Raw genomic sequence first — 17,267 nt, forward strand, 5'->3', positions numbered from 1 at the left:
GGATCCTACACCGAGCAGGAAGTTGGATCAGAAGGCATCTAAGGTCCCTTCCGACTCCAGAATTCAAGAATTTCCCTGGACAATGAATGTCAGGGCCGTTAGCCAAGTCTCCTCAATAACGCAACCGAAGGGCACCAAAGCTGGTCCCATCTTACCTTGGCACTGTGTCTCCTTCATGGCCGGTTCGTATCCAGCCGCACAAGTACAAGCTCCCACCGGTACCATCCACTCTCCATCCCCGTTACAGTAGAGTTTTAAGGGCACCGATACTTCCACCGCGTTGGGGATGCAGGTTCCCGGGGCGATCACCAAGGAGGTCGGCTCTGCCCCAGTCAAGGTCTCCGGGAAGACGGCAAAACCGGCAATGGTGCTGGAACATTTCTTGTAGAAGGTGCGGACGGAGATGAGGGACATGCAGGCCCCCAGATCCTGGAAGGCCAGATAGAAGCCGTTTTTGGAGAGGGGTCCAAAGCTGCGGACCTTGGTGTTCATACGGCCAGACTCCAACTTTGAGAAACTCTCGTCCGGGGCGATAGTATCCACTTTGACGTAAGGGTTCTCCATCCAGAAAGGGCTAGAAGCAGAGGCTGAGTCCGTATCCGATTCGTAATAAAAAAGATTAAAGGTCTCTTTGCAAGATCCGGGGATGTTCGGGATGCTGTTGCAATCCCTCACGGTAAACTTCAGCTCGACGTAAACCCGCTGGACGTCGTGGCGCTGAATGAACTGGGTGCGCAGCCAGTTGTTTTGATTGGCGTCTCGGACGTTGCACACTTGATACGTCCGGATGGGGTTCATGGCCTCATCGTAACCGCTGACTTCTTCCCACTACACAAAAGGAAAACGGCATTGGGGGCGTTAACGGCGCAAAAGCAGGGGAGTCTCGGGGAAAAGGGATAGGGAGGGGTTATTAGGGAAGGGCGATCTTCAGGAACGCCGTGGGATTCCCTTTTCCAAATGCAAGCTATTGTGTTTTTTTTTTTTAAAAAAGCATTCTTATTTACATTTTAAATTATTTAAAGCATTCTTATTGACATTTTAAGAGCCTTGGTGGAGCAGTGGGCTAATGCGTCCTTAAGTAACACCAGCTGCCTGCAATTAGTGCAGGTTCGCGTCCCACCAGGCTCAAGGTTGACTCAGCCTTCCATCCTTCTGAGGTAGGTAAAATGAGGACCCAGATTGTTGGGGGCAATTAAGCTGACTTTGTAATAATGCCGCTTGGGGTGTGGGTGAAAAGCCCTAATAAGCAGGCATATACATAGAATGAAGGCTATTGCTAAGCACATTGATTTGTGCTTCTTAGATTGTAAGCCGCCCTGAGTCTTCGGAGAAAGGCGGGATATAAATGGGATTAAAAAAAATGCTTTTACAATCAATGCAGAGAAAGGAAAGGAACAAGCCCCCAAAATAATTACAGGTAGTCCTTGACCTAATCGTTTGTTTGTTCAAAATTACAACGGCACTGAAAAAAAAATCAACTTATGGGCATTTTCATATGATGACCCTTGTTGCAGCAGCAGCATCCCCAGGGCCATATGGTTGAAATTTGGAAGCTCGGCAACTGGCGTGTACTTACGACGGTTGCAGTGTCCCAGGGGTCACGTCATCCGTTTTTGCAACCTTCTGACAAGCCAAGTCGATGGGGAAGCCAGATTCACTTAAGAGCCCGGTTACTAATTTAACCGCCGCAGTGATTCACTTAACAACTGTGGCAAAAAGGTCGTAAAATGGGGCAAAAGTCACTTAATGACTGTCTTGCTTAGCAATGGGAATTTGGGGCTCAACTGCGACTGCAGGTCAAGGGCCACGTATGTAATAGAAATACATATGTTCTCAAAGAGGAAAAAAAACATTTAAAAAGTGTTTTAAAAATGAAAAAAAATACAAGAGAAACGAAAAAAAGAGTATAATAGTCAACAATTACAATTCTCTACTTAACTAATGTAAATATTATTCAAGTGCATACATATTTATTTCTAGTACACTTATGTAACTATCGTTCTTTTTTTTTAATGTGCCGCATTGTGTATAAACGAGTTCCATATTTTATTAGTCTTGTTTATACGAAGTTGACGTCTGTAGGCAATCTGCTCATAGGTGGCAAGTCAGGTCTTTGGCCTGCTGTGTGCATGAAGATATATATTTTTTCCATTTCAAATGAAAACTATTTGGAAATTTTAGGTGTGATGATGGAAGAGTAATTTGCTATTATGCAGGCAAATCCTTCTATATAAACTAGATATCCTGGGAAACTTTGCACTGTTTCTCTTCCTTTGCGAAATTCGCTTTCTACTTGTCATTGTTTATTCTTAGTGTGGATTACAGGTAGTTCTCGACTTACGACTTCGATTGAGCCCAACATTTCTGTTGCTAAGTGAGACATTCCTTAAATGAGCTTTGCCCCATTTTACAGCCGTTCTTGCAACAGTTGTTAAGTGAGTAACTGAGTAACACGGTTGTAAAGCCAATCGGCCTCCATCAGTGACTTGGCTTGTCAGATGGTCGCAAAAGGGGATCACGTGACCCACGGGACACTGCAACCGTCACAAATATGAGTCAATTGCCAAGCGTCTGGATTTTGATCACACGTCTACAGGGATGCTGCAACAGTCTTAAGTGTGAAAAATGGTCGGAAGTCCCCTTTTTCAGCGTCATCGTAACTTCAAACGGTCACTAAATGAATTGTCGTAATTCGAGGACTGCCTTATACAGTAGGGTGGAGGGCAGAGAATGAAAGTTCTCTTTTGTCTATTGAGAATCTCCTTTAATATCCGGCCTCTTTTATATCAAAAGTGACACTGCCTCAATGCCTGCCTGTATCATAAGGACGGAAAACGGGGGGAAGATTTGCTTCAAATCTTCAGATTGCAGGACTAACATGCATCATGAGGTAATGCCTCCTCTGAAATCGCGAGAAATTTAAATTTCAGAGGCCAAGAGTGGGATCTCTTTCTTTACGCCACATTTTATCACTTAAATCTCCAAGGTTTTGCCATACCTACGCAGGTGGTCCTTGACTTAAGACTATTTGTTTAGTGACCATTGGAAGGTACCATGTCCTCGCACTTAGCGACCATTGCAGCATCTCCACAGTCATGTGATCAAAATACAGTGCTTGGCGTGTATTTAGAATGGCTGCAGCAGTCCTGGGATCAGAGGCCTGGAGACTAAAACGTACGAAGAACGGCTGTGGGACTTGGGTTTGGCTAGTGACTAGTCCAGGGGTAGGCAACCTCGGCTCTTTTATGACTCATGGACTTCAACTCCCAGAATTCCTGAGTCAGCTATGCTGACTCAGGAATTCTGGGAGTTGAAGTCCATGAGTCATAAAAGAGCCGAGGTTGCCTACCCCTGGACTAGTCTAAAGAAAAGAAGAAAGAGGGGAGACATGATAGCAGTGTGCCAGTGTCTGAGGGGGCTGCCACAAGGCCAAGGGGGTCACTTTGTTCACCAGAGCACCAGAGGGCAGGATGAGAAACTATGGCTGGAAACTGATCAAAGAGAGAAGCAACCTGGAATGAAGGAGAAACGTCCTGACAGTGAGGAGAATCAGCCAGTGGAACAGCTTGACTTCAGAAATCGTGGGCGCTCCATCACTGGAGATTTTTAAGAAGAGACTAGACATTCAACTGTCCGAGATGATATAGGTTCTCCTACTTGAACAGGGGGCTGGACTAGAAGACCCCCAAGGTCCCTTCCAGCTCTATTCAATTCTAAGATTCTGTCTGCAACCTTCCCAGATGGCATCTGACAAGCGGAGTCAGTGGGACAAGCCAGATTCACTGAACCACATTTGTGATTCACTTGAAAAACTGCAGTGACTGGCTTAACAACCGTGACAAGAAGGCCACTTGACGTTTTGTGCGGCTCACTTAACAACGGCCTTGCTTAGCAACAGAAATATTGATCCTATTTGTGGTCGTAAACTGGAGGAGAAGCTGAGAGAAATCAACAGCTATCTCGCCTGTCTGCTCTCCGAGGTCCTTCGTCATCTAAAACAACCCAAGGCTTCATCCAAAAAGGGGCCCTTTTTCTTCGATTTATATTAAAACCAATTCCCATTTGTCCCAAAAGTGCTTTTTCTTGAAGACCACTTGGAGGTTTATCTGTCCCCTCAGGGTCACCTGAGATAAATCTCCAGATAAACCTCCAAGTGGCCTCAACGATCCTCAGGAAGAGGGCTAAACGACCAGATGACTGTAAGGAATATAAATCCTTCCCTGGTCCAACATTCAGTCAGAACCGAAGAAGCTTCTTCGGATGAGAAGCGAAATGTCTTCAAGGAAAAACAAAGAAAGTCCAGTTGCCTTTTGGGAAGAAAAAAAAAAAAGCATCTTTGGGACATCTATAGACCTGGATGGCTGAGAATCTCCACAGACAAATTCCCATTTGAGAGTGGATGAGCTGCAAAAGCACCAGCCGAGCAAAAAGAAAAAATGAAAATCTGCACAGCGTCAACTAGCAAACGTGACTCGACCTCGAAACTTGAAATCCAAACAGAAAATGATACAAACAAGAGACAACTTTAGCAGGTCCTTGCAGCGTTCCTAGCTCAGGCTTGGGAGAGAGGGAAGGGGAAAAAAAAGAAAAAGCTTCACCTATCAACTCTGACTGGTGCAAAGAGAAGATGGACAGATTCCTCCCCACCTCCACCCCGGCATCCACGGACCGCCAAGCCTTCCTTGTTTGGAAATGAGATTCGGTGGGGGGAAAAAAAAAAAAAAACACGGCGAAGCCACTTTGCATTCTGAAGTGGGGGCCGCCTACTCAAAGAAAAACCTAAAAAAACTTTGGTGAGCAAAAGGTGGGGAAGGAGAGAAGCGGGGAGAAACAGCCATTCCAGCCGCTAACTGCTTCTAAATGCAAAATCTTTTCTGGCAGGTTAGGAAAGTCAATAAAGGTGTTAATGAATAACACCATCCAGTAAAACCAATAAACAGAGGGGGCCTGAGAACCCTTAGTGCCCACAGGGCAAATGTTTGCTTCCCAACAACCTAGGACTGCTTTGGAATACATCAACCTGTTCAAAAACATGGGTGATAGAAACCTGGGATGGAGCTTGTATCCGAAAGTTAGGCTTTCGCATCATTTATAACAGAATCAATTAAGAACAAGAAAAGATTAACTAAGTTGGAAGGGACCTTGGAGGTCTTCTAGTCCAACCCCTTGCTCAGGCAGGAAACTCCATATATATATATACACACACACACACACGCACACACAGTATACAGTATAAGGTAAAGGTAAAGGTTCCCCCGCACATGCGTGCTAGTCGTTTCCGACTCTAGGGGCCGGTGCTCATCTCCGTTTCAAAGCCGAAGAGCCAGCGCTTGTCCGAGGACGTCTCCGTGGTCATGTGGCCGGCATGACTAGACGCCAAAGGCGCACGGAACGCTGTTACCTTCCCACCGTAGTGGTCCCTATTTTTCTACTTGCATTTTTACATGCTTTCGAACTGCTAGGTTGGCAGAAGCTGGGACGAGTAACAGGCGCTCACTCTGTTACGCGGCACTCGGGATTCGACCCGCCAAACTGCCGACCTTCTGATCGACAAGCTCAGCGTCCTAACCCACTGAGCCACCGTATACAGTATACAGTATATATATATATATATATATATATATATATATATATATATATATATATATATATATATATATATATATACAGTACACACACACACACACACACACACACACACCAATGGATGGAAACTAATCAAGGAGAGAAGCAACCTGGAACTAAGAAGAAACTTCCTGACAGTTAGAACAATTAACCAAGGGAACAGTTTGCCTTCAGAAGTGCTCCAGCACTGGAAATTTTTAAGAAGAGACTGTCTTTAAGGGTACAGGGTTTCCTGCCTGAGCAAGGGGTTGGACAAGATGACCTCCAAGATCCCTTCCAACATCATCATCATCACATCATTATTATTGATCATCGCATAGTCAGCCAGATGTTCAGACTGGATTTGGCACTTTTGTCTACCTATCGAGTCCTTACCAAGGACCTGGGATAGGCAGATGTGGATGTTTGAGGGTATTACAGATATTGTCACGGGATGAAAGCAGTTCCTCGTAAGGCTGGCTTTTGCAATTGACTAATGGCAAATTTGTCAATGCCAGTGGTGTTCAAGTGTTGCTCCAGTTGTTTTGGGATTGCACCCAAGGCGCCTATAACTATTACTACTGTTGTTGTTCTTGTTATATTATTATTATTATTATTATTATTATTATTATTATTATTATTATTAATTATTATTATTCCTAGGAGGATGGATGCTTACCAAACCTCTAGGGGCAGAGTGCTCCATAGGCCAGGGGCTTCCATGGAATAGGCAAGGTTCCTAGCTCCCATAAGATGGCAAAATTAAGAGAAGACCTAGAACTAAGGAGGGTCGCTTCTGAGCCTCTTACGGTACCCACTACCCAGCTGAGGGCTGTGCTGTCTCTTATCTGATCCTTCCCTGTCTGCCAAGGTCTTTCCCACACACCATTATGAAAGCATTGAAGGCCTGGCTTTCCCCCAAGCACTAGGATAAGATTGGAGGACTGACCCTCAGAAACTGGCACCAGGTTTCTTTGTTTTTTAATCTGTTTAACATGTTTAGTTTTATAGCTTTAATATGGCTTCGTATGCTGTTTTAACTTTGGATTGGGAGCCGCCCAGATTTGGTGGTTATATAAGCATTTTAAATAAGTCAACCAATAAATGTTTCGATCAAGGAGAACATTTGTAGCTCCCGGGGTCCTTGGTACTCTCTGAGCTTGATCGGTCTCTTGCAGACGTTTCACTACCCAAACTAGTTTAACTTTATCAGCGTTGCACTGATGGCGTTCCCTAGTTTGGTAATGAAACGTCTGCAAGAAAACAACTAAGCTCAGAAAGCAGCCAGGACTCCTCAAATAGAAATTTATTGGGCTGTAAAGGTGACATTGAAAGAGCTGTACTTTCAGATTTGGAAGACTCCCTTAATGTAACAGAAGAACAGAGTTGGAAGGGAACTTGGAGGTCTTCTAGTCAACCCCCCCCCTGCTCAGGCAGGAAGCCCTATAGACCATTTCAGACAAAAGCTTTACAATAAAGTAGAATTAGCTTATCCGGACGTGTTTCCTGTCTGGTCTATCTGGTAAGGCTGACATTCCTATTTTCATAATTTACAATAGCATTCCTGCATGTCAGGTTCGGCTGAGAGAGAGGGAGACAGCGGAAGAAGCTCAAAGTCACCCAGCCAGCTTCTGGGCCTAAGGCTGATCTAGAACCCATGGGTTCTTGGTCTCTAGCCCAGTCCCTTTTAACCACTACACCAAACTAGTTCTCAACCTAATTGTTTACCTCTCTGTTCTTCCTTAAAGGCCAAGTTAATTATATTTCATGAAGGCGGTCATAAGAGTCTCATTTCCATATGCACAAGGCAGCCAACATTTTTGCCCTACCCCACGTGAAATGGCCTTTTTTTCCCCACAAAAAAAAACAACAAAAACCACAAACCACCTTCCAAATTACAGAAATGTTTACCCATATGCAGTTTCTGATGTTGGCTTCCCCCCCAAAATGCAAGTTTTCCAGTGATCAGATTTGACACAATTTTTAGGGGTTCCAAGATTGTAAGCCTGACAGGTAGATTTTTTTTTTCCCCCTCACGGCCACCACACAGGGCTGGAAAGAAGCTTCAAAGCAGCCGATGAACCCAGACAGATGAAGGAAACGTGAGAAAGAGAAAGAAGAGAGGAGGAAGGAAGGAAAGAGAGGAAGGAGTTTATTTTCCCATTTAGATGAAGTTCAGCATCTTTCCCAATCTCCCTTCCCAGAAAAAAACAGCACATCTTACCCCGGTTTCTGGATGAGCTGTCCACGCCAACTCGGACGTCACCCACTTGGTGTCCATCAACGTTTCTAGAGAGGGGAAAGAGAAAAAAAACACAATCAATATTCCAAAAAACCTGAAACACTCTGGATCAGGGGTCTTCAAACTCGGCCCTTTTATGACTCATGGACTTCAACTCCCAGAATTCCTCAGCCAGCATGCCTGGCTGAGAAATTCTGGGAGTTGAAGTCCATGAGTCATAAAAGGGCCGAGTTTGAAGACCTCTGCTCTGGATGGTCTAAAATGGCGGCGCAGGACGACGGGAACGTTAATCTGCCAGATCCGGAGGGCACAGGTCGTCCTTGACTTACGACCACAATTGAATCCGCAGTTGCTAAAGACGCTGAAGTGAGCTCGGCCGCCTTTTATGACCTTTCTTGCCACGTTTGTTAAGTGAATCACTGCAGTTGTTAAGTTAGTCACACGGTTATTCAGTGCATCTGGCTTTCCCATTGTCAGCAGGTCGCCAAAGGGGAAATCACAGGACCCCGGGACACTGCAACCGTCATAAATACGTGTCAGTCGCCAAGCGGCCAAACTTAGATCATGTGACCAGGGGGGAGGAAGGGAGGTGCTGCGACGGTTGTAAGTGTAAAAAAAACCGGTCATCAGTCATTCTTTTCAGTGCCGTTGTAACGTTAAACGGTCGCTAAATAAACTGTCGTAAATGGAGGACTACCTGTACTTCATTCAATTCTGCCAGCAAACAAAGAAACCACCACCAACAAAGATATAGTGATGTGTTGATTCCCCTCAGGAGATGTCCACAACGGTTAAAAAAAAATGAAAAGGGCATGCTGCAACCATCGTAAGTGGGGAAGAATGGCCCTAAGTCCCTTCTTTCGGCGCCCTTGTAACGTCGGACGGTCACTAAATGGCTGGTTGTAAGTTGAGGACCACCTGTATCACCCTCCTGGCCCCCTCCCAAATGCTCCCCTTGGCTTTAGCCAAAACACCCGGAAAAAGTCCCTACTTCTCTCTCCTCTCCTCCCACACTTTGCAGGCGTGGGCCTCTACTCTGGCTGAACACGGCCCCGTTCCCACGACTAGGGTGGTGCAGCCGGTTTATCCGGCAAGGAAGAAGAAGCAGGCTGCTCTTCTGTTATTCCCTTTTTGGCACTCTTCCCTCGGATGTGTTTTGAATAAAGGGGAGAGAAGAAGAATTTGACCGTCTGGCCAACATTCCGACAGACAGTCGATGATTAGTTGCCAAACCTCCTTGTCAACATTCCCCAAAGAGACTCCAGTTCCAACCCCAGATTGGGGTGAAGGGAGGAAGGGTGGACCAGGACTCTCCGGGAACGCACTAAATCACCGAGATGGAAAGCTGCTGAGACTGGGATTAGCTAAGCCTGACCCGAAGCAGCTGCGCCAGGCTGCTTGACAAGCCTGCAAGAGTCTGCAGCAGAGAGAGAGAGAGAGAGCAGGGCCCAAGAGGCATGGCATGTGACGGGGGGTGGGTGGGTGGGTGGGCAGAAGGATAACAGAATGATAGAGCTGGAGGTGGAATTTAGAACAGAATAGAGCTGGAAGTCCTTAAAGAGATGGGAGTACCAGACCATCTTATTTGTCTCTTGAGAAACCTATATGCGGGCCAAGAAGCAACAGTGAGAACTGGACACGGAACCACTGATTGGTACAAAATTGGGAAAGGAGTCCGGCAAGGCTGTATACTGTCGCCCTGCCTATTTAACTTATATGCAGAGCACATCATGAGAAAGGCAGGGCTAGATGAATCAAAAGTTGGAATTAAGATTGTCGGAAGAAACACCAACAACCTAAGATATGCAGATGATACCACTCTAATGGCAGAAAGTGAAGAGGAACTGAAGAGTCTCTTGTTGCGAGTGAAGAAGGAGAGTGCAAAAGTTGGGTTGAAACTAAACATTAAGAAAACCAAGATCGTGGCATCCAGCCCTCTCAATTCCTGGCAAATAGATGGGGAAGAAATGGAGGTAGTGACAGATTTTATTTTCCTGGACTCCAAGATCACCGCAGATGGGGACTGTAGTCAAGAAATTAAAAGATGCTTGCTCCTCGGGAGGAAAGCCATGGCAAATCTAGACAGCACACTAAAAAGCAGAGACATCACCCTGTCAACAAAAGTGCGTACAGTCAAGGCAACGGTCTTCCCAGTTGCAATGGATGGCAGTGAAATTTGGACCATAAGAAAGGCTGAGCGCCAAAGAATTGAGGCCTTTGAACTATGGTGCTGGAGAAGACTCCTGTGAGTCCCTTGGACTGCAAGGTGATCCAACCGGTCAGTCCTAGAGGAGATCAACCCTGACTGCTCTTTAGAAGGCCAGATCCTGAAGCTAAAACTCAAATACTTTGGCCACCTAATGAGAAGGAAGGACTCACTGGAGAAGAGCCTAATGCTGGGAAAGGTTGAGGGCAAGAGAAGAAGGGGACGACGGAGAATGAGGTGGCTGGATGGAGTCACTGAAGCAGGAGGCGTGAGCTTAAATGGACTCCAGAAGATGGTAGAGGACAGGAAAGCCTGGAGGAAAGTTGTCCATGGGGTCGTGATGGGTCAGACACGACTTCGTAACTAACAACAACAGAGCTGGAAGGGACCTTGGAGGTCTTCTAGTCCAGCCCCCTGCTGAAGGAGGAAAACGTATACCATCTCAGACAAGTGAATGTCCAGTCTCTTTTTAAAAACCTCCAGTGATGGAGGGCCTATGATTTCTGGGGGTAAGCTGTTCCACTGGTTAATTGTCCTCACTGCTAGGAAATTTCTCCTTAATTCCAGGTCTTTGGTCAGTTTCCAACCCTTGTTTCTTGTCCTGCCCTCGGGGTGCTTTGGCGAATAGTTTGATCCCCTCTTCTCTGTGGTTTAGTGACTGTTCGAAGTTACCACGGTACTGGAAAAAGTGACTTATGACCTTTTTTCCACACTTATGACCGTTGCAGCATCCCTAGGGTCGTGTGATTTAGATTTGGATGCTTGGCATCTGATTCACATTTATGACGGTTGCAGTGTTCTGGGGTCATGTGATCCCCTTTTGTGACCGTCTGACAAGCAAAGTCAAGGGGGGAAGCCAGAGTTACTTAACCACCGCGTTACTAATTTAACAACTTCAGTGATTCGCTTAACAAACGGGGCAAGCAAAGTTGTAAAATGGGGCAAAACACCCTTAAAAACGACTCACTTAACATAAATTTTAGGCTCAATTGTGGTCATAAGTTGAGGACTACCTTTATAATAACCAGATAGCCTGGAGATAAAATATTTGGATTTCGGCTGTAGCTTCTTTGGAAGAAAAGGAAGACCCAATACAATAAATATATTATAGTCCAAGCTTGGTCATAGAAGCACCCCTCGATAATTACAAAAGCACAAGCCATAATTTGCAGGAAAAAACTCATTTTGAAGCTTAGTTAGCAGAGTGATTAATCCAGCCAGGAACATGTCATCCCAATCCAATCCTTCCGAAGAAACATTTTACAAGTCCTCTTACGAACGCTTGGGAGTCTGTCCACCTTGTACAGGTTAAGACTAGTTTTATGGGATCAGGCCAAGGCCAGAAGTTTGTTTCTCAGTGTGGATAATCAGAGGGTTGTGAGGACTGACAAACAAGTGACAAGGACTCCATTTCTCCCACTGTTGTCCAACTTGGAGGAAACATGGAGTCTTCAAGACTAATAGCCCCCAACCAACATGTCCTCGATTCATGGATCCAATTCTACTATTAGCACGGATGATGTTACCGTTGCATTTGGGTAATGCAACGTCTGGAAGAAAACAACCAAGCTCAGAGAGCACCAAGGACCCCTCCCTGATGCAATTCCCTTTTCAAGCCATCCAAGAGTTAGTGGACAGCATTGTGTCATGCGCAATGAATCCCACAAGTTCATGATGGAAGTTAGCGTACTTGAAAGCACTTTTCCAAGTGTGCTTTCCGTGCCTGTCTACCAAATAAGCAATCTGGGGATTAATTAACCCTGCATATAGCCCCCGTTGGGGGATCGGTACTCAGTCATGCCAATAAGAATATTAGCTGGTGAGAATAGGTTGTTCCAAATTACTCTAACGTCTTTTTCAGGGCTGGAAAAAATCCACTTTGGTTGGTAGTGTTTACAAGGAATCCTGGTTCCTTTGTGATCTCTGAGCTTGGGTTGTTTTCTTGCAGATGTTTCATTTCCCAACTTGGGTGCTGATGATGTTACCTAGTTGGGTAATGAAACGTCTGAGAGAAAACAACCAAGCTCAGAGACCACCAAGGGTTCCACAGTTCAATCCTGAGCTACAAATATTCTCTTTTATTGGAATCTTGGTTTACACAGAGGACGCACCTCTCTTGTTTTATCCCACAGGAAGTTGACAAAATGGACTTTCTCCCTGGGCACCAAACATCTCTGGAGGAATTTCTCACACAAGAGAGAGGAATCTAGGCATCCATAAAGTCCTTCTGAAGTGTAAGCTGGTTTCTACAGCGGGAAGACTCTATATGGCTGCAAGCTTTTGCAGAAACAGGATTTTCCAGAAAAATCAATCACTGCAACAACAAAGCTGCATCAAAAACAAGGGATGAAGGAAGTCCAACCTTTTAGGCAACTACAACTAATAAGTGGAGAGGCCTGGTATATGTGTGTGGTGAAACAGAGTTCTTGAAGAAGAACACCCTTCGCTGCAACAATTTTCATTAGCCACAAAAATGCAAAGACAGGATTTCAACTTTTGTTGTAAGAACTCTTAAGGCAGCCACATGGGCTAGAATTATTTATTTATTTAATTTATATGCACCCTTTACGGGAGCACCACACACCGTTTCCTCCTTTCGTGGTTTCCCACAAGATCCCTGAAATGGTAAACTAAGCAAAGTCACGCGGGGAGCTTTGGTGCTCCTGGGATACTACAGGTAGCCCTTGACTTAGGATCACAACTAAGCCCCCCAAAATCTAATCAAGCCTTAAAAAATCCCAATTTTGTTGCCTCAAAGGAATCCTATCCCTTACATGTCTTGATGGCAGTTTGTATACGTTGAGCTAAGGATCAATTTTGCCGTTGATCGTGAAATGTAATTCTTTCAAATTGATTGTGAGTGGTTTTATGTATAGTTTTTAACTTAACAATTATAATAATAAAGTTGGAAGGGACCTTGGAGGTCATCTAGTCCAACCCCCTGCTCAGGCAGGAAACCCTATACCATTTCAGACAAATGGCTGTCCAGTCTCTTCTTAAAAACCTCCAGTATTGGAGCATTCACCGCTTCTGGAGGCAGGTTGTTCCACTGGTTAATTGTTCTAACTGTCAGGAAGTTTCTCCTTGTTTTATTGGATTTGTTTTTTTTTACCTTTTGTGAGCTGCCCAGGGTCACTTAGAGGATATGGGTGACCATACAAATCAAAATAGTAATAATAATAGAAAATGAAAAAGCTGAAGTGTTCTGGGACTTTAGAATTCAAACAAACAAGCAGCTGCCACACAAGACCCCAGGTGTAACTATTGCCAATAAGAAAGAGAAAAAAAAAAGTCTGGATAATGGATGCTACAGTTCTTGGAGACAGCAGAACAGAAAAGAAATTGGAGACAATCACAAAATACAAAGACCTACAAATAGGAGTAGAAGGACCGTGACAAAAGAAAGCAAAGGTAGTACCAATACGAAAATAGGGACCTCGGGTGCAATCCCAAAACATCTGAAGTGCCACTTAAACACTATCACCCACTGACAAAATCATTAACAGTCAATTGCAAAATGCGGCTTTGCTTGGAATAGCTTACATCCTGTGTCAATACCTTTAACCCTACGAAACTGTCTATCCCAGGTCCTTGGGAAGGACTCAACCCGTGCAGCTAGTCCCCAATCTTTTTGGCACCAGGGACCTAGTTTTGTGGAAGACGGCTTTCCCACAGACGGGATGTGTGTGTGTGTGAAGAAGAGTGCGCAGTGCAGCCTAGATCCCTTGCGGGTGCAGTTTACAATCAGGTTTGCACTCCTATGAGACTCTCATGCCTGATGATCTGAATGCAATTTTCAGAAGATTGGAGGGGAGCTGAGAATTATGGGGGTTGAGCTCCCAAAATACTTAGGGTAAGGAAGATTAATTTATCCTTCCTCTCTCTCTCTCTCTCAAGCTAAAAAGACTGCTAAATGCAACTGAAACTCACTAAATACAGATTACGTGGTCCGCTACGGCAAGTCTGAACAGCATTCAGACAGGCAAGCTCCATAAAAGGCTTCCCTAAACTGGGAAATGTATCTATTAATTATATTGGTGAAATGCATTTCGCTCCATTTACGATTTAAAAATAATTTCCAGAAAAGAGAATCCACAGACTGCGCCTGTCACCAAGTGCAGGGGAGCAAGCTTTAAACATTTCCCCAGAGGGTTAATCACACGGCTGGCCTCCTGTTCCTCCCGCGGCGTCTGAAAAGGCTGGGAGGTTGGGTTTTTTCCCCCGCCGGGCGTCTCCGTGATTTCATCTCATTTGGAGTCGATGTTGCTGGTAAGATTTTGGCCCCTGAATTTGCTTGGCTTGGCTTGGCTCACCCTGGAATGGGAGTAAGCTGAGCCCAGCTCAAGGAACAGCAGGCCAATCAACCAGAAGAAAGCATTGAAAAAAATGCCTGCGGGGGGGGGGGTGGACTCCAAAATAGCTCCTTGGATCTTTGTCCTGCCAGGCAAGGCTGTTCCCTATCAGGAGCTGAACTCTGGCCAGGGATGTGCTCTCCGAATCTCGGATCCACATTTTGTACAGATGTGATTGACTTGTATCTCGCCTTTTATTGTTTTTCAAATAACCCCAGGCGGCAAACATATCCAATAGACCAGGGGCCTTCAAACCTGGCCCTTTTACGACTTGTGGACTTCAACTCCCAGAATTTCTCAGCCAGGCGTGCCTGACTGAGGAATTCTGGGAGTTGAAGTCCACAAGTCGTAAAAGAGCCAAGTTTGAAGAACCGTGCAATAGACTTCTCTCCTCCTCCTTTCCCCACAACCACCCTGTGAGGTGGATTGGGCGAGAAAGAGAGAGTGACTGGCTCCAAAGACACCCAATTGGCTTTCAGGTGGCACTAGAACTCACCGTCTCCTGGTGATTGGCTCATTTAGACAGTTTGCATGCCTAAGGCAGGACTAGAACTCACCGTCTCTTGGTGATTGGTCCAATTTCATCCAGCCGACTTTCATGCCTAAGGCGGGACTAGAACTCACTGTCTCCTGGTGATCGGCCCACCTAACCAATTTTCATGCCTAAGGAGGGACTAGAGCTCACAGTCTCCTGGTGACTGGCCCATTTAGCCAGTTTGCATGCCTAAGGCAGGACTAGAACTCACCGTCTCTTGGTGATTGGTCCAATTTCATCCAGCCGACTTTCATGCCTAAGGCGGGACTAGAACTCACTGTCTCCTGGTGATCGGCCCACCTAACCAATTTTCATGCCTAAGGAGGGACTAGAGCTCACAGTCTCCTGGTGACTGGCCCATTTAGCCAGTTTGCATGCCTAAGGCAGGACTAGAACTCACCGTCTCTTGGTGATTGGTCCAATTTCATCCAGCCGACTTTCATGCCTAAGGCGGGACTAGAACTCACTGTCTCCTGGTGATCGGCCCACCTAACCAATTTTCATGCCTAAGGAGGGACTAGAGCTCACAGTCTCCTGGTGACTGGCCCATTTAGCCAGTTTGCATGCCTAAGGCAGGACTAGAACTCACCGTCTCTTGGTGATTGGTCCAATTTCATCCAGCCGACTTTCATGCCTAAGGCGGGACTAGAACTCACTGTCTCCTGGTGATCGGCCCACCTAACCAATTTTCATGCCTAAGGAGGGACTAGAGCTCACAGTCTCCTGGTGACTGGCCCATTTAGCCAGTTTGCATGCCTAAGGCAGGACTAGAACTCACCGTCTCTTGGTGATTGGTCCAATTTCATCCAGCCAACTTTCATGCCTAAGGCGGGACTAGAACTCACTGTCTCCTGGTGATCGGCCCACCTAACCAATTTTCATGCCTAAGGCAGGACTAGAATTCTCCATCTCTTGGTGATTGGTCCAATTTCACCCAGCCGACTTTCATGCCTAAGGCGGGACTAGAACTCACTGTCTCCTGGTGACTGGCCCCACCTAACCAATTTTCATGCCTAAGGTGGGACTAGAGCTCACAGTCTCCTGGTGACTGGCCCATTTAGCCAGTTTGCATGCCTAAGGCAGGACTAGATCTCAATCTCTTGGTGACTGCCCCAAAAGTCAGCCAGCCAGCTTGCATGCCTAAGGCAGGACTAGAACTCACAGTCTTTTGGTGATTGGCCTAAGGCAGAACTAGATCTCAAGGATCCTGGCTTCGTATCCATTACCCTACTGGTTCTCCTGAAAGACAGAGGTAGCACAAGGAAGGAAGGGGTATGCCGAGAGAGATAGAAGAAACCCCGATCCTTAGAATAATTACGGTAGAAAGCTCAGAGAGGGGTCAACCACAAAAGGAGAGGTGAGCAGGATAGGTGAAAGAGAAAAAGGAGAAAAAAAAGGGAAGAAATGACTTCGGTGTCTTATTTTAACACGTTGAAAAGGTGAATGGAGGCTGCCTATCCCACTTGGTCATCCAGTGTGAAGAGCAAACAGATTCATCAGGGGCCTAACCCTCTTGGATCTGTTGTTCTTGAACTCAGGGGAGGCAAGAGACCTTGCAGCAGTGGACACATGTGTTCTGTACCAGCCTGCTACGGCCCTGCAGCAAAAGCAGGGACAACCCCTTTACAAACGGCAAGAGGCTGGAATAAAGCCTGCCAAGTTTATTACCACAAAAACAAACGGAACAAGACAAACCAAGAAACAGGAGCTTTAAGAAACATGAACTATCCAAGCGGTTGATTTCAGCAAACCAGCCCTCCCACACATTCCCCTTGTATAGAGTTCAGGGCGTGGCTTCTCTCTGCCTCCTTCCGAGGAGCCCCATTGCCTTCCTCTGTTTACTCCTAATTGACTGCCTCCTGTGTCTGGTGTCCTTGAACAGGGCCAGCTGTGGGTCATCTTCATCCACACTGTCAGGCTCACACAGCTGGGTCTCTGTGGTGACCAAGTGGGAGGGGCCTGGCTGAGGGCTCTCATCAGCAAGATCTTCAACCCCCTCAGCAAGGTCTTCAACACCCCCCTCCTCCTCCTCTGAGTCATCCGACCCAACTGCTGAACCCACAGGCTGACCCTGAATCACAACAACATGCTGGAGGAAAGCTTAGTTCAAAGAGCAATCAAGTTACACTAACGCATCCATCCAGTAACAAGGAGATTTTCCATCTGCAAAGGAGTGCTAAAAATAAAGATGGTCTGCATCTTACATCTCCCTCCCCCTTTAAATTGGATAACTTCTCCTCCAAATCCCTAGGGTGAAAAAAAAGGCTTTTAAATCTTACCATTTCTATAGCAGGGAACATGGCCACGAGTTTGACCCTTATTGCAAGA

The 17,267-nt window shown here is 45.9% G+C and overlaps 1 protein-coding gene across 2 annotated transcripts in view; it reads right to left on the bottom strand.

Annotated features, from left to right (window-relative positions):
* EPHB3 (EPH receptor B3) overlaps positions 1–17,267 on the bottom strand; it is a 145,870-nt gene that overhangs the window by 85,081 nt on the left and 43,522 nt on the right. For both annotated transcript variants that reach the window (XM_083363906.1, XM_083363905.1), the window contains exons 2-3: positions 7,829–7,893; positions 156–828 (exon numbers count right to left, since the gene is read on the bottom strand). In XM_083363906.1, the coding sequence (XP_083220032.1) occupies positions 156–828; positions 7,829–7,893 (738 nt within the window). The remainder of the gene's footprint in view (positions 1–155; positions 829–7,828; positions 7,894–17,267) is intronic.

This window comes from Vipera ursinii (genome assembly GCF_947247035.1).
Source record: "Vipera ursinii genome assembly, chromosome: 5".
Lineage (NCBI taxonomy): Eukaryota > Metazoa > Chordata > Lepidosauria > Squamata > Viperidae > Vipera > Vipera ursinii.